The following is an 18,874-nucleotide window of genomic DNA, read 5'->3' on the forward strand; positions in this document are numbered from 1 at the left end:
CCCGAAAATATCATGCTTAAATCTGGTTTGTTTTTTGTAAATTATAATTAGACTGAAATCTACAAGGAGGTGCAAAAATTGCAATCAATAATGAGACAACACATAACACTTCATTATGAAAAATTATGACCAACACTTTGTTGAGAAAAAAATGATTACATTATCAAAGTGAGGCATTTATATACAGTACCAAGATAGAGGGTGCATTGACAAGGGTGGAGCAATTTGTAAATTAGATATTACCAAGGTCATTTAAGTATTTAAGTGAAGTATAAAAGAATAGAGCATGAGAGACCAATGCTTAGACAGGAAAGTTGTCACTGAACAATAGCTACATTGTTAGCAGATAGAAGGTTTGTTTTGGAACTTTTTTTTTAATTAAAGGTCTTCTTTCAGTTGAAAAAATATCTATCATTGCCTCACCAACTCTATCCCTATGACCAGGATGAACATATAAAATTCAACAGTCTCAAAAAACACTTTTTCTTCTTTGATTTGTACTTCAAGTGATAAACCATTTGTGTGTAAACTTGATAACTTGTAAGTTATCTTAATTATCTTGATCAAATTTTTTGAGATTTGAGCTCCTTTAATCCAAACCAAATGATAAGTTTTGTTGTGGTTGGTAAATAGATACTATTTAGCATAGGGAATAACAAAGTCATCTGAAGTGAAATCTAAATCAAGATTTAGGTAATTTTCCATAAAAATGGGTCTGAGAAAAACACATTTTTCATGTCTTCTTTACCACAGAAAAGACTAATTAGGTTATGTGCAATGGTTAGTTATTTTGATTGGCATTCTCTCATATAACCAGAAAACTTGCTTAGTGTATTGTGTGTTTGTAATGGCTTCACAAGGCTGGGTTACATCAGAAATATTATTATATGAACATAGAGTTTTTTTTAGTACACATTACAGAATTATTCAGAAAATACTTGTTACTGATTTTAGCTACTAACACCAGCTTATTGTTTCCATGGTTACAGCTTAGTACAACAATTTATCTCAGTGATGTTAACCAACATACTAATACTTTTACTTACTGGTTATGAAAAATATTTATTTCTTAAGAGTTGAAATTTTTAAGTTTTCTTTATTCCTGTTCTTTTGACTTTTGACACCTTTCTAATGGTTTAGGAAAAGACACTATGAAACCAAAATTGAGCTTTAAAGTTTGGTAAATTTAATCAGGTCCATTCCTATATCATAAAATGTTACCAAATATTCTGTTTGTGATGAAAAAAGTCAATCAGTTTTGGTTTCACCTTATATGTTTATTTAGCAAGCTTTCATCAAAATTGATTTCTTTGTCAGTATACAATACTATTAAAATAAATTATAAACATTTCTCAGTATTGTATTTCTGTGTAATACAACTGTTACAATCTTACTGTTATAAGTACAGGTGATGTATTACATTTGTTCATGCACATTTCCAATAGCATTTTTTAAAACTATTTTTTGTAGACTGTATGTACAAGATTGCTGAAGACAGTTCCAAGAATACATGAAAGTTTTGCTATAAATATTTACCATAGATGTAAGAACTTGATTTGAGATATTATTACTTTTTATCATTGCTAAATATTAGTTTATGATTTTCTATTTCTTTTTTTTTCTTGAAAAAAACAAACATGTTTAAAGCAGACCTATTAAGTACCCTTAAATCTGGTACTAGTAGAAATATATGAGGCAGACATTACTATTTGCAGCATCATGTAAGATAACATGTTATGTAATACAGCTATCAATAACTTAGAAAAGAGAAACATAAATAAACATGTCAATCATGTACAGCTCATAACATCTATAGTGCATTACATCTTTGAGCACTTACCATTTTTTTCAAATGCTGGTGAAAGTTTGGGAAGTTTTTCATAGATGACCTTTGAATATTCTTCATCTTTATTCATAACTGTATCTGACCTGCCCTTTTTTCCAGGAATTGTAACAGGTACTATTTCTTTTCCAAAAATCCCTCGCTAATTTTCAAAAAAATAATGTTTAAAAGGTTTTTGTACTTTATAATTTTTTATATTTTAAACATAAGAAAATAACTGATTGGAGTTCATTCCATTTAAAATTTTAAACTATTTTTTGATACTTATAAGTTAATGCATCCTAACATTGAACAAGCAAAGCAACTGAATGAGAGGTGCAAATAAAGTATACAGAAAACATAAAAACCATCTGTAAAATTACTTGATATCATGGTCTTAACATAACATACACATCAACATTAAAAACTATATAAAACTCAGTTGAAATTGCACAGAAAACAATGATAGACAAACCAAAGACGGTTATCAGAGAACCTCAGAGAAAATTATTATAAAATAAACTGTAATAAAAAAATAAAGTAGGCCATTTTAAATATATGAAAACTATAAATAACTTAAACATGGACTTAATGAATAAAGTGTTAAATTACAAATACAGAGTTTCACTGCATAGTCATCCAACATATTATTTACAAAGTACTTTAAATGAAGTAATATAACACTTTACAGCCACTCTAACAATTCACACTACTCTCCACAGCAAACCAACTGCACATAATGTTCTACAATTTCAGTAATATTCCTACTTCATGCGAGTCATAAAGTAGCCTATACCAAGAATCATTTTGGCAGATAATACAACAGTTTCATGATAAAACTGAGATTACCCTGGATCAGTTCTTCTTGTGCATGCTAAGACCTCAAGGTAAACTTAACAGAAATTACAAAGAATGTCTTACTTGAAAACACGTTTTAAAAAATCAAAATGTCTTATAATATACAAATAAGTTACAGGTTAGAAGGATACATGATAAAGATCTGCTCATTACTTACTTATAATCTATATTACAATCACAAAATACAATGTAAAAATAATTAATATTTGAGAAGCCTTTGTGATTACCATAAACAGCTACTTAAGTAAATTTTGGACCGACCTTTCATCTTGTATATTTTTCTTCCTATTTAGTATCATCAATCCTATGCATTTTGCTTTCAGAAAGTTGTAACAAGAACAAAGATATCTTGCCAACAGAAATAATATGAAAAGCAATTCACCTAAATTAAATTCACTAAAAAACAAAATATATTAAATGATACAAACTACTAAGTCAATGTATAGGTTTCAGGTAAGAGTTTCAACTAAATTATTTATGAACATGTATGTATGTCTATGTTGGAATGTTAGTGATGCTGCAACCCTAGTAATATGACAGAGAAAAAAAAGGTAAAAACAGTTAATTTTATCGTTTTTAGATTAATATGTTCCTATTATATTTTTTTACTGACATACATGAAGCATAGGTGTAGATTGTAGATATTTTACCTTTACTCTCAAAAATGAAGTAAATTTTAACTTAAAAGAATTTTAGGAGAATAAAACATAATTTAGGTTCAGAAACTGTTGCCTTTTAACTATAATTTTATTTTGAAATAATCTAAGTTCTTGTTGTATTAACATAAAAAAAACTATAACTATAAACATTTGATATATTTAGTTTAATTAAGCTTGTAGAATTAAAAAAGGCAGGAAATTTTAACGTAACAAACAACAAAACATTAATAAAATAAAACTGGAGAAAGAGACATTTATTATTTTGTGATTTGAAGGACATCCAATTGGAAGTTTTAAGTTTCTCTTAAGGTGTTTATCATTTAATTTTTCTTATGACACTATTTGTTTCAATTATCTTAGTATTATTTTATCAAGCTTTTGTAAGATTAATATGATTACCATTACCTGAGATAACTGTTTTTATCTTCTTTTTTTTTTATGAGTATGTACTACGATGCTATTAATTTGCAATTTCAAGAACTGATGAAAAATGAGTAATCACATGATTGTATAACTTTTTATTTTTACATTTATAGATAACACACTTTTGATGTGTACAGATTAAAAAAATATATATCTTAAATTCAGCCCCTTACAACTCATTAAGTGAGAAAGAGAATTATAAGTCTCTTTTAATGTCACATTTGTAGTATAATAATTTGACTCAAAAAATTAAACCCAGCAAAAACAAACCTTTAAATGAAATTTTTAATGATTATACATGCTTAAAAACACAGATATACATACAAGTATAAGATATATGTAGTTAAATGTGAAACTGAAAAATTACAAACTATGAAACTGCTTTGTTGTCTCTGCTTAAACAGACCTAAAGGTATCAAGTAGTTCTAAATACACTGTATAGTTGATGTTGCCATACAACCCAACAACTAAATAGTGTGTAACTAAAAACTAAAACAAAATTAAAATTAAAGGGAAACTATTAAAATACATACATTAATAGTCAGGATGTTAAGCAAAATAAATGACTGGTAGAAAATAAAAGGGATTTATTTCTAATGATGGAGGGGTCTGGCTTTCTTTAGAAATGTTGTTCAAATTCAACTGTAAGAAAAGAATACTTTGTATACACAGTGATTTTGGAAAATATAAGCAAACTATGCATTTTCTGTTTCCTATATTCAAACAGAAATTTGAAAAAGTTGTTATTCATATAATTTCTGCAAAACATGTTGAATTCCTTTTGTTCTAATTACCTGCTGTTCTATGCCATTCAACAAGAGCAATATTTTGAATACCTCTATTGCTGGCAAGCAATAGGAGTAATAATCCATGATGGATGTCACAGTTAGATCTGTTACTCTTACTTTTATAAAAGCAAACAATGCAGGAACCTCTGAATTCCTGATGAACAGATTTCTTTTTTTCAAATTTGGCTGAAGAGGTGATGCAAGGACTGGATTAGAGCTAGAGCCCAGCTTTGCAAATTTCAACAGAAATGGCATCAGCGTGGTATCTTGACTCGAATGGAGTCAACAAAGGTGGACAGTCTGTTTAGCACACTGTTGAGGTGCTCAGCCCAATGCCACTTTTGCAGAATTTCTCCACACAATGCTTGTTGGTAGCTGCCTATAATGCAATAGCCAAGTCAGTCTACTATTTCTCTTTTGTGCTGTGGAGTTTTTTGCTTAACAGGACTGTAGGCTGATTTCTTAATATTTGAGTTATGGTCAGTTATCTGTGTGAGGTGCATAGAGAATATTAGTTATTTAGAAGTAAGGTAGCTTTTTCATCATTCTTGAGCTAATTTTAGGGATTTCTCTGGTAATGACCTCATGAGCACACTTATAGTCAATATAATTCAGATTTGACCACTCCTTGCAAGTACTAGCATCAACTTCAAGTAGTGAGTAAAGTGCTATATTAAGTTTCTCTTTTATGCTGTGAACAATGTAAGGAAAATTTAATTTAGAAATGTCTAGCTTTTTCAGACTTAGATTTGTGTCTTTGCTTCAAAGGCTTGAATGAGAACTTCATGGAGCTTCTGACTAGTTTGTGACCAGACCAGCTGCTAACAGCATGCAAGACATGAGTAAGATTAACATCACTAAAATCAATTTAGTAGACAATGATGAAATCAGTTAAATGCCAACCCTTAAGTTGCAGGCACAGCCAAGTGGTCTCATACTCATTCTCTTTTGATATGGGGTCAATCCATACATTTACATATAAATATGCAAAACCAAAGGTGGAAGATTAGTTGCAAGCATTGACAATTTCTACTGAGAGAAAGCAGTGCTAACTGATAAAAGCTATTTTGTGAGAATTTAAAACTTATATGATAATTTGATTTATTAATCATGTTTTCATGTCAATTTGATCCACATACGTTGATAAAGTAGTTTAATGACATTTTCAACGTAACTCTGTAAAAGGTTGTGACATGCACACTCTGATCTATGTATGATGAAAAGATTAAGCATAAGTACATAAACATAAATGGTCAGGTTAAAAATATACAACTCCAAACAGCTTAAACATACTGACAAGAAAGTAAGATGTGGGCTTGTTTGTTTAACATAATAAAACTCTGAGAGACAGACTGACGCTTTATTGTGTTGTTTTGTGAATATCAAAACAAGTCTGGTTTCAGCATTGACTGGCAATTGCGAGACTTACACACTTGCCTATAAATCCAATTAGATCAAGGTTTGGCTGCCATTTTAACCTGAGAGGCATTCCTACTCAATCTTTTGCCACCCTAATTGCTGCAACTTAGATGTAGCTAGCTGTCTTGAAACCTATAGGTAAAGGTGAACTAGATTTTAATTTTGGTTTCTTCTGAGGTATTCACTCTATGTACAAATATGGAATACAATACTGATTTGTAGGTGATAGAGTATTATTTAATTACCTTCTCAGATCTATTTTTAGGTTGTATTATGCTGATCTTAGAAAACAGTTATTTGACTTACAGTGGAGAAGAACTTACGCAATTAAAAAATGTACTCTTATGGGCATTAAAGTGGAAACCTTTTTGGTGTTTTTAATCAAGAGTTTCTAAGAAACTAGAGTGTAAACTGTAGATTAAAATACATTTGGTAAAGATATGGAAGTTTTTGTTTGACATAATTCAAAGCCCTCCTCTATAGAGATAAATATTCACAGTATATTTTTAAATGTTTTTCTTTTTAATTATGTTTCTATTTTCAACCTTTATATAATTTTTTAGCTTTGTTACTACAAATTGAGAGATCTACAAACCATATTTATGACTTTCAATTTTTTATTACATTTATAATTTTTACTTATATGAACTACACCATCATAACTCAATTTGTATAATCATCACTGTCGTCAGTTATATTTATTGCATTTCTCTTTGATGTGTTTATTTCTCAATTTTGCTTCAAGAAACCAGAATTATACTTTAATATTTATATTTATTTTTTATGGAGATAATCTCTCACTGAAGCTGTTATAACAGTTCCTATGAAAGAAATGTGCTTCTGCTTAGCTTTTTACTATCTTATTTTCATACTTTTATAATCTTCAACTGACAAATATTTTTCTATATGTAAAAAAAAAGACAGGTATTTGGTATCATAGATAAAGCTCTTTGGATAAAATTATTCAGATTGACAAAAATTAATACAGCTTGAAAATGCACTTCTCAAATGATTATCCATTATGATGAAACACATTTCATGTTATAATCTAAACATCACCACAAAGTGAAGAAAAACCTGAGATCTAACAGTAGCTGAAAAGACACACATTTTCAACGATTCATCCAATTTGAAATGAAAAAGCAGTAAAAATATCATTAAAAATGTAAAAATTCCTTTAATTTCTAATAATATTCTAAAATTACATTAGAAGGCTTATTTTAAAATCCATGATAAAGCATAAAATAAGCAAAAGCAACACGATGATTACCACAACTATCCAAATAACTCATTAGACAAAACAAAATTGATATTATATAGAAAACTGAACAGTGAAAACAAAAATATCTGTCTTCCCACATTATGGAATTTTATCATACTTTGATAATTTTACAATATTTACCTCAGCTGCAGCAGCAGATTTTTGATAGCTGGATACTGCAAAACTATCTTGTTCTTTTCTACCAATACTGTATTTTTCTGCTGTCTTATCTGCACATGAACCCTAGAAACAGTTTAACTACTGTATTTATCCTAAACACGAATTTAGTTTACATGAAAGCAAGCCAGTTCAGAACTGAGAAATTAGGCTATTAATGAACAAAGCTAATGAATTCAGAAAAACACGTAGGTTCGAGAAGTCTCAATATAAAATAATAAAAATTATATAACCCAAGCTCTTTCATTTTTAGGGGAGTAAACTGGGAATGGTAGCATAACTGAACAAGTGATATATACAGGATTTGAGTGATATCATGAAGAACAAATGTCTTAGAGAACAAACCAATAGCCAGAGATTACTGATACCAGGATCTTGATTTATTAAACTTGATTGAACAGTATTTAGATTAGCAGTCCAAATAAACTTCTTTTATCTCTGTATCAGCTTTAGTTTTAAACTCATTTTCAATGCCAATTGGATTAACATTGTTAATAAAAGGATCAGGAGTTCTTATTTTGGTGCTAACAGATGACTTATGGTTATTGAAACATTTTCCAAGAACTAGTGATCAAATATTTACACTATGCAAGATAAATGGTATTTTGTTTTGTGCAAGTAATTTCTTCAGAAGTTTTAAAGTTTATATGGTTGTGCTTGTCAGAAGGAAAAAGAGAGTTAGTGTTTTTTATGAATTTGCAGACTTAACATCATGCTTCATTACATGGATAACAAACATTCTGTGATGAGTATAATTCACCATTTTTTATGCAAAAATAATTTTTATTTATTTATTTTTTTCAAGTAGTGTGGTTTCTCAATATTTACCCTTAAATGTTTCTAATACTATTTATTCATGATAATTTTCTATGCCTATTTGTAAAACTGATATGTTTAACACTAAATACACTTCAGTATAGTTTTTTTTGACCATTTGTAAAGAAAAACACTTCTAACACCTTTTTACATTTTGTTCTTGTTTCCAGCTGCATTGGACTGAGACACATTCAACAACAGTACCTTGCAAAATATGCAAGAACACTTTCTGAATGCCCAAAACACCTTCAAGATGTCACTCAACACACGTTATATAACACGCATTACACCACTACTCCTAGTCTACTTCTGAAAAAAAAGAAAAGTCCACCTTTTGAAATCATTCAGGTTACAGTGTTTTTAATAATTTCATAGATAATTTAATACACTGTACATTTGTGCAAATGAATATTAAAAATAATATACCATTAGGTAGTTGCACAGTAAACAAGATTTATTAAAAAAAAAAAAAAGACCACAGCCCTTAAAAAAAAAAAAAAGAGAGACTAAATGTTTTGGAATAATACATGATGTTGATGATATAGAATGCAACCAAAACATTTAGTCTCTCTTTTCAAGGTTGTGCTCCTTTTCTAAATTAATCTTATTCACTTTGCAAGTATTTGACATTACATTGATTTTAATACTGTTCTGACATTTTTATTTACAATGATAAGAATGCATTGTTTTTTCAGTTGGGTTTTCTTGTGTTTAGTAATATGTTTTGGCTATAATGCCAATATACAACAGAAAACAGAGATATCTGTAAAATCAGGAGGTTAAAATAGACAAAATAAATGATATTAAAAATTAATCAATTACTTTTTCTTTATTATACACTTATATTATTCATGAAGCAAATGCTGTATCATAAAAATTAGAACATTAAACCATATCACTCACAAACAAAGGTTAAAAATTAATACATACAAATCTGCTATTGTTTTTGTTCAGAAGATAAAGTATGTGAAGGTTTCTTTGTTACTTACCATTAACAAATTACTGTAAGCATCAGTTAGCCCATCATACTGACATCCATCCTAAGTTATAAAAATGCAAAAGTTTGCATATTTATTGAGATAATTAATTTCATATATTCAAATACATAATCTGTTACTCAAACAACGAAAAAAGTGCTATTTAAAACACAATATACAAAAGATATAGTCTTAATCTAAATCAAATGTGCTAAGCTGTTCTGTCTGACTTTCACAAATAATAATTTTTTTTTTAGTTTCAAGCTATACAGCCATCACTACATTAAAAAAACAACTTACAATCAACGAAATAGTTCCAAAAGGTGTCTCTCCACGTGGAAGATAGTAAGGTACATTAGACATGCTTTCCATTCCTCCTGCTACCATAACATCCTAAATAGACAACTACAACTTTTAATATCATCCTACTACAGTTTGCAAGTAATTAAACCATTTTCTCATTCAATTGCTATTGTTATATTTCTTCTTTTTCTGTAAAGCCAAGTTTAAGATATGCTAGATTCATATTACATGTAACAAAGAATTAAAAAATGGGAAATCATAAGAGATTGAACAATATAAAATGTCACAAAACTATATTTATATTACAGATGAGACTTCAACAATAATATATATTTTATTAATCTAATTATAACATATTTTCAAATTCAACTTAAAATCCAAGCTTATGTAAATATTATATAATCAATGCTTTAGATTTAGTATTTTTGGGAAAGTTATTGCATTAAATTTCTAAACATATTTCTTAAAACCTATGTCAATGACTAGCTTAACCTCCTAACTGTTGATAATCAATCTTTCTGACATTGGATTTTTCATTCCTGTTCTTTTAGAATTTTTATTGAGCTAAATTTTCAAGATGACAAGTCACTTCATTCATATTTGAATTGATTTTAAAATCTGTGAATATGTATACAGACATACACACACACAAACACAGGTCACAGAAAAAATAGTTGTCAAATATTTTTGTTACATTTCTTATTGTTTTATATATATATATATACACACACACACACACACATAATTGTGAAGCAAACATATTTATTGTTGATCAATCAAAAATTAATTTACGTTTTGTATATATGTAACTACTTACTTAGTTTAAAATTATATAAATGGTATAATTTATGTAATGCTGAGTTAATCTTACAGCAGTGGGCCTCTTTAATAATGGAAGATTCAAGATGCTTTATAATAAAGTAATTCTGAGTTCATTTGTTCTTACTAAGTTTGAGAAAAAATAAAAGAATGATAGGGAAACTGGACTTAAATATATAAAAACACAAAGAAAAAATATACAGTCACAGAAAAGCAAGCAAAATAATGTGTGTACAAGACAAAATATAACTCATTTACTACACATTTATCTCTATAAAGATGTTTAATATGAATTAGTTACAGGTCAAGCTTTAGAAGAGCATTACTGCTTACAAAGAAAGAACTTATAACTTAGCATAAAAATTGAGGGCTTTAAGGGGGAGTAATGCAAACAATGAGATCATAGTTTTGTATACCACTTCTGTAGTCATATATTCTTAAGATGCATGTGTCAACTATATAGCTATTGGTCAATCACACTGAAACTTAATGGAATTTAAAATCTTGAGAAACCCTCTGATCTACAATTGAAGGGCACAGCTGTTTACATTATTGCACAATGTGCAGCATCACAACCATTTTACCTAAGGGCAGCACAGATGTTATCTCCAGAAAATAAAGGAACAAAGACAGTTAAAACAAAATAAATTTTATGACATTCTATACCGTGTGTTATGTGGAAACTGAACATACAAATAAATGATCGATTTAAAATAACACGCCACCGATACAAAAAGGTAGAAATACAAGTTTCAAACACACACACCATACTTTCTTCCCTTCCTTCCTTAAGGCTTGTCCTTAAGCGAGCAAATTTAAAATAAATGAAATTTAAATTCACACCTGGGTCAAAAAGCGTGTTAACCTTCTTTTCACCCATGAAAACACTTAAATACCATACAGGCATCACATCTGGTAAACAAGGATTTAGACATATCACAATAAAAAGTCCTTTAACAAAGAACTGAATTCCATAATTACAATGAAATACTTTTGGATACAGAAATATACCAAAGTACAAAACAAAAATATAAACTCTTTAACAAAGATTATCCTAACAGAAAATACAATAGCCTTCAACATTTCAATGACAAAAACCAAATATTTTAAAAGCACATGCAATATTATCTAACCAAATAATGATATGAGTAAAGCATATTATACAAAATGAAGCCCTTTACACTTTAAAACCATAATAAATAATACATTAAAAAACACAATGCATAAAACCCTTTAATATGGTTTAACCTGAAACAATACAAAGTCAATATAATATTATACAGCAAACCTTTAACAAACAAAATCAATATTATTTGAAAGCTAAATAAATTCCTGTAAAATTCACAGTAAAATGTTTCAAACACATTAAAGTAACTTTTCAGCAAAGTGAACACAAAAGTTATAATAAATATAAGAAAAAAAATATCAAAAGAAAGGCAAACCCTTCACAATAAACAGCGTGAAGATATATGCAGATGTGTATTTAAATAAGACTTTTATATATCACTTCTGGATTGCATTCAATCATAAGAAAAAAAAAAAACTCATTCATTTCACTGGAGTTTCTATTCTTAAGTCTCTTGCCTTGTAAAAAGGATATTGGTAGTGGTCAAAACCAGCATTTACAAGTTGAATAAAGTAATAAAAAAAAAAAAATCAGCATACTGGAGGGTCCTGCCAACAAAGTGCCCTCTTCTACAGTCAAAGTCAACTGGAATTAAGTAAAAACATCCATGATGTTTCATATCAATTCGAGACACTCCTCAAATACACATGACATGTGATTTCATGCCAGCCTGAACAAGATACGAGAAGCTTAAGCCCATTACAATAATACTGTGGCTAGTTAAAGAATAAAGTAGCCAAAACAGCTAAAAGCTTGGTGTGAAATAGTAAAACTCCAATTTAAAAATGCAATGTCCAAAGCCTTCCAATTAGTTAGATGTTTATCCAGGTATGTAGGTTGAAAAAGAGCCATACCTACCCAGTTACAACTATTACTGTTCTCTAAAACCATCTTTAAAGAAGGTAATGCACAAACAACATTTTATTCTGACTGTCCATATAAATATTTGTATAATATCCATTTCATTGATTATATGGTTGACTAATACTTTACTATCCATGCTGCCCTTATTGCCATTCCAGTGACATAAATTCATGTATGACACACATACATGTCAAATGAAAAAAGAATATGCACACTATTGAATGTGTAATGGAAACTCCATGAAGGACAAGTATGCAAATAAGGAAAGTTAAAATAAACACAATTTGGTGAATTAAGTAACATTCTGGGCTGTTACATATGGAGTTGAAAACAACAATCTGTCTTATTAACATAAAACAGACATGATTGTAGCACAGAGAAAAGTAAAGAATATTTGTGTTACCAGCACCAAACTAAAGGAATTGAATCATGTAAAAGAAATGAACAATGGAACTTTGTTCAGAAATAACAAGAGAAAGGCTGATGTTTAATCACATTTTACACTATCCAATTATAATTTGGTTATGGCTTTCACTTAAAAGGTTACAATTATACCAACTAGATGAAGGACCAACTAACAACTTAGCCATGCAGTGCATATTGAAAAATTAAACACATGAAAATTTCAGCTAAACATCATGTTTTTGGCTCATAAATCAGTTATCTTCTGTTGATCCAAAGTTCTACAAGAACCCTCTTTCTAGGTTTCCCGATTTGACTGCTGACTGAACGTGGGTACGTTATATAGCATAGCAAACATTCTTTGTATAAACTCCTTGTAAGTATCCAATGCTACCCTCTCTAGTCTAACAACATATCAACAAATGGACATAATGTGTATGAATAAACTGATGTTAAAAAGGGAACTTGTAGATTTAATAATCTTCATTGAAGAAGGAACAGCACTGTTAGGAGATGTTTTAGTAAATATTTAGCAAAATTATCTAAACTTAGCTATGTCTCAGTGCATTTCATGTATTATAATTGATATCTTGTTTGCTATAGTGTCTGATTTAATAAATCTTGTTGAAGGTTTAAACAATGAACAATTGCTCATGCAGAAATTGATGTTTTCAATGTAGAAGGTTTTCAAGATAATGATGGTGTTGTAGATGTAGATGAACATAAATACTTTTTTAAAGTGTTGCCTGTTATTTGAACATCAGTCTCTGAATATTTTTCCCCCTCAATTGTAAATTTCTGTAAGTTGTTGGCTTGTGTGCTTACCCACAACTGTATAATCACAACATAAATTCAGATATAATACACTTCACAAATGAATGGTTATTTCAAATATCTTGCAAATATTACTAACTGTTATTAGCTTTATAGTTATTGCAATAAAATGTCCAATGAAAAAATATATTAAGCACTCACTAAGAAAGTTCACAACTATACTAAAAACAAATAACATCAATAATATTTCTTTATATAAAGTTATAACTACTTTGTTTCTGAAATAAAAAGTGTAATGTAATTTAAAATATATCTTAAAAGTTTTTTAGATTTATACTTTATTGTTAATATACAGTTGTTTCCACTAAGATAATAAAAGGTGTTTCTAATTTCAAATGAAGACCCAGACCAGACAGACTAAATGCAAAGTTCCCTAGTTATCAAGAAATGTAACACTCACCCAGAGTGACATGTCTTATTCACATGAGTGGTCATTTTCATTACAACATAGATGGAGCATATATAACCTCTATATATCACATGAACAACTAATGAAGGACACAGCTGTTGACATTGTGACAAAATACCATATTAAGAATGTTCTCTTCAGGTGGTAACAGGTACTACCTACATCAAAAATGAAGGAAAAACAATAAAAATATCAACTTTATGGCTTTTAAATAATGTGTTATGTGAAACCTGCATATATTTATAAAAACGAATAAAGGTAGAATAAATATTTTAATACTAGAAAAAGACAGAAACCAACAACGTGTTCAAATAGCATATGAGCAAATCACAACCAACCACTTTTGTGGAACAGTTGCTTAATAGCAACTGTTTTAGTTGTTCTATGGCACTCTCATGAAAATTGGTTAGCACACTAGGACTATTAAACATATCTCTTGTGCTTTTGTACCAAAGGCATAAAGGTTTTGAGTGATACCTACATTCCTAGAAGAGAAAGAACCATCCATGTCATAGGTAAATGAGGGGTGAGTAAGAGTCTGACATCTTATTCCATACCTTTGAGCCAGATGGGAGTCAAATAAGCCCAACTGAGATAAGATGAAAAATAAAAATACCCAGACTGATGACATATGCAACTGGAGCAAGAATACATGTCTCATCCCTGAAAATGAATCCTGCCTTGGTTATTTCTTGGTCATAGAATCAGAATGTGATGTTCTTATAATTCATGAGATTGTGCCAGCAAAAACTAGTCATTCATGGAATGGTGTTTACACAGCAAGATGGAATGGAAATTATAGGAAAATCTGCACAATGTGGCAGAACTCATGTGAACCTGATGCATATTTGAAGGCAAATACCTGGAAGAGCAGTATCTGACTTTTGTACGCAACAAAAACCGATACCGGTGAAACTCCACCACTTAGGGAATGTGCAAAGAGAAGCCAACAACAGAAAATGTAGACATCTACAATACCAGTAAATATTACCAACTCAGAATGATGAATGAATAACTTGGCATCTTGGAGAATCTAAGCATGGATTTAAACAAGAAATATCGATGACTGAACCACAATCTCCTCTTTGCATAAGCCGTACAGCCATTAGGAATAAAACCCTTTGATGAACTAGCACAACTCACTCACTATCCCCAGACCAACAAAACTCTGATAGCCCTAGAACTAACTTCCAAGTCCCAATAATCTGCATGAGACAGAAATCCCACAGTTTGGAGAGATAATAGAGGTTAAAATATGAGCTGAATGACAAGTCCTGACTCAAGGACCTGCAGTAATCCTGGGTCTGCTACCAGAGACCCTGAAGGTATACAGTATTAACATACACCACTCACGGCTGGACCGAACAGCAGGATCTGTGAACATAGACAGAGTCTATTCTGAGTATGAGTGTACTGAGAGGCTGATACTGTGGGTCAGGAACCATGAAGAGGGCCTAATCTATGACTCCCTGTAGACTCCAACAACAACAGGAAGAAATGTATAAGCCAAAAATTGAATCAACAGGCATGCTAACAAGGACACCAGCTCTTCACTGATGAAGTTGGTGATTGTGAAAATCTTTCAATTGAGTGATGTGAAAGGAAAACAAAATGGCATATTTTAGAGCTGGAGACCATAGACTTACCTTGTCCCATTAGTGGACATAGATTTACTCATATTAAATAAAAACTCTGCCTTTAAATCATTAAATTCAAGAAGCACAAGTACTATCTGAGAGTCAGAATATGTTTCCTCCTGACAGTGGTAGCTAAAATCATGAATATTCAACAATATGTTGGATAAGGCATAACAGTCCTTTCACATTACTGAGAAATAAACCTTCCAGCATAAACTACAAAATCTGTGGATGGATAGAAAAACAAAAAATTTGTTCCTACACCTTTCAGCCATCAAGTAAGTAGCAAGCTCAAAAGTAACCAGGAAAAAAAATCCAAAACATCACACTCAAGGAACCAATAGAAGAAAACTAATCAAAGACAGCTTATCTCAAAGTAGGTCCTCCCTTTTTTTTCCATTAAAGATTGTGTTGCTTACTGTTGAATTGAACCACCTTTTGTGAGATAATTTTTTGTTACAGCAAAGCAATGTTGGGCCATCTGCTATGTCCACCTGAGGGAATTGAACCCTGGAACTCAAATTCACCACTGTCACAGAGTGGGACTAAAATGCCAACAGACTAAAAGAAGATCCAAGAAAAAGTGAATCTAAATTCTCTCCAGAATGTTGAGGATTACCCTCAATTGCATTCTCATATCCAAACATATATCTTCATTTCACTACAAATAAGATCATCAACAGTGTCAACCAACTGTTCTGCAACCCTAGATATCAGAGGTGGGACACGAGAGACTTGATTTGCCTCTGTACCAGAAATAATAATTGTAGAATTTATGCCATAAATTGGCTTGCCAATCACAATTTTTAAAAATTAAATTTCATTTCTTATAACATAATTTTAAAATTCAACAAGATAACACTGATAATGATCAAAGTATCTCCAAACAATTAAAATATTGGTAAACCTTTAGTGACACTTTTTCAAGAAAAAGTGGTAACATTATCTGAATAAGGTGCTTATATACAGTACCAAGACAAAGTGTTCACTGATGAGGTGGAGAGTGTCATGACACAAATATTACCAAGGGTAATTAAGCAAGCAAGAAAAAAATCAGAACAATGTTTAGATGGGCAAAGGAAGATACACTGGCAGTTGAGTAATTATTATAAATGAGGTGCGAGGTAAGTATGGTATGTATTGTAACCCTCAAATGAATGGGTCAGTATTTAAATTACTCACTACAGAGAAACAAACAAACAAAACAGCAACTAACAGCTTTATGTAAACAAATATTTGAACATAGTGAAAGTTCATTCCATAAATTTGGTTTCAAAATCACAAAAGGAGGCAATACAATATATGCAGTATAATGGTATCATTGGCAAACATACCAGTTTACCTTCAATAAAGCAGTTTGTACTCACTTTGTGTTCTTATACTTGAGGACCAAGGTAAAAATTTATTCACTTAAAATCATTAAAAATTTCAGATAAGAATTTTAAAACACAAATAATACAAAACCTAAATTCAAATTAACTGTCTCTCAAACTACTATGTACAAGGAGAGAAAAACTATCCAAGTGCTAGATAAGCCAATCTTCAACAGTGGATATAGCACCTGTTCTATTTTGTTGTAAAGAGACAAACAACTTCAGTTTGAAGATAACTTTCAGATATAATAAAGTGAAAACTGCTCTTTTTAATGGTCATAAAACATGTCATTCAAACTTAATTTGTTGCCAAGTAACAATCTTTTCTAATTTGGGAAGTGAGCATGGCTTCTATTGGTGGGGAAAAAATTTACCATGTCTTGCTTGGAATTTGAAATGGTTAGAGGTAATAAAGCTACATACACATAGATAGTTTGATTGTATGGGCAAAAATTTATACATACACAAGACACTAGAGCTGAATTAGAAGAAACTAACACTAAGACACTGTTAACAACATGCACATCACATGACAAGAAAACTGAAGTTTCACTTGTTTGTTTTAAAGGTTTCTTTCAAAATAAAGGAATAACAACTTGGATAATATAAAACTGTGAATTCTAATATACTTGATGACGTTAATTTCATTAGAATGCATTGATAGTAAAGCAGGTTAATTAAATTTTGAAAGTAACTCAGCAACTCTGTGACAAATGCAGAACAAAATTCACAGAGTGTGCTAAGTTTTATAGGTAACTGATGATGATGAGAAACCCACTTAAAGTTAAAATGTATTCTAATTTTAGAATACAGGTTTTATAGGGTTAATGTAACAGCAGATAAAAAGTTAATTTGGTATTTCTTAATCCCTATTAAACTAGAAAAAAAAGTGTTACATGAAACTGAAAGAAGATTACCACCACATTCACAATTTGTAATGCTTATGCATAGCAATCATTTTCATGTATTATACCTGGGCAGACATAAAGACAAACAGTTGTAAAACACACACTCAAGATGTTTACAGAGTTACCATTAAAAGATACTGATAGGATGTACAAATTGAAAATGAGAATATCCTTGCCCTTAGCACTGAATAATTCCCTAGCTTTAAGAGTGGAAAGTGAAAAACCCTATACAGCAGTTTTAAATGTTCAAGATACTTATCTACAAATTACAATAGAAGATACGTTAAAAAGTACACAGTATGTGATCGAAATTCAGAGGTATATTCTATACCAGTATTATTATGTAGTTATGCAAAATTCTCAGGAATAAGAATTATGTTATAGAATGTTAACATTCCAAAAATTATTCCCCCAGTTTCATAAGTAACCACAGATAAAGTAGTGCAGTTACACACAAAGGCTGAAATTTACAAGAACTAATAATTTCAAGGATAATTACTAATTGGGATGCACTACTAACTGATAACACTATGCTTACTATGTAGTGAATGTAGATATATATGAAATTATATACCCCTCCATGGACAAAAATGATATAGTGGAGATGAAAGGATTCCATCCCACAAAGGGATACATTATGAAAGTGAAGCCAATAAAGTCATGTACAGATAAAGTAGTGCAGTTACACAAAAAGGTTGAAATTTACAAGAACTAATAATTTCAAGGATAATTACTAATTGAGATGCACTACTAGCTGATAACACTATGCTTACTATGTAGTGAATGTAGGTATATATGAAATTATATACCTCTCCATGGACAAAAATGGAGATGAAAGGATTCCACCTCACAAAGGGATACATTATGAAAGTGAAGCTAATAAAGTCATGTACACCATTCTGGCATGACATTTACCTATTTACATCCTTATACTTTAAAAGTATAGAACTAATGAAGGCAGTCTAAGTTTATGTTATGGATTAGACCATGTCCTCCCTC

At 30.3% G+C, this 18,874-nt stretch overlaps 1 protein-coding gene across 5 annotated transcripts in view; it reads right to left on the reverse strand.

Annotated features, from left to right (window-relative positions):
- LOC143229179 (acetyl-CoA acetyltransferase, mitochondrial-like) overlaps nucleotides 1–18,874 on the reverse strand; it is a 69,217-nt gene that overhangs the window by 25,917 nt on the left and 24,426 nt on the right. For all 5 annotated transcript variants that reach the window (XM_076461110.1, XM_076461112.1, XM_076461109.1 and 2 more), the window contains exons 6-9: nucleotides 9,501–9,593; nucleotides 9,213–9,263; nucleotides 7,372–7,473; nucleotides 1,841–1,985 (exon numbers count right to left, since the gene is read on the reverse strand). In XM_076461110.1, coding sequence (XP_076317225.1) covers nucleotides 1,841–1,985; nucleotides 7,372–7,473; nucleotides 9,213–9,263; nucleotides 9,501–9,593 — 391 coding nt within the window. The remainder of the gene's footprint in view (nucleotides 1–1,840; nucleotides 1,986–7,371; nucleotides 7,474–9,212; nucleotides 9,264–9,500; nucleotides 9,594–18,874) is intronic.

The sequence above is a fragment of the Tachypleus tridentatus genome, chromosome 10 (assembly GCF_004210375.1).
Source record: "Tachypleus tridentatus isolate NWPU-2018 chromosome 10, ASM421037v1, whole genome shotgun sequence".
In the NCBI taxonomy this organism is placed as follows: Eukaryota; Metazoa; Arthropoda; class Merostomata; order Xiphosura; family Limulidae; genus Tachypleus; species Tachypleus tridentatus.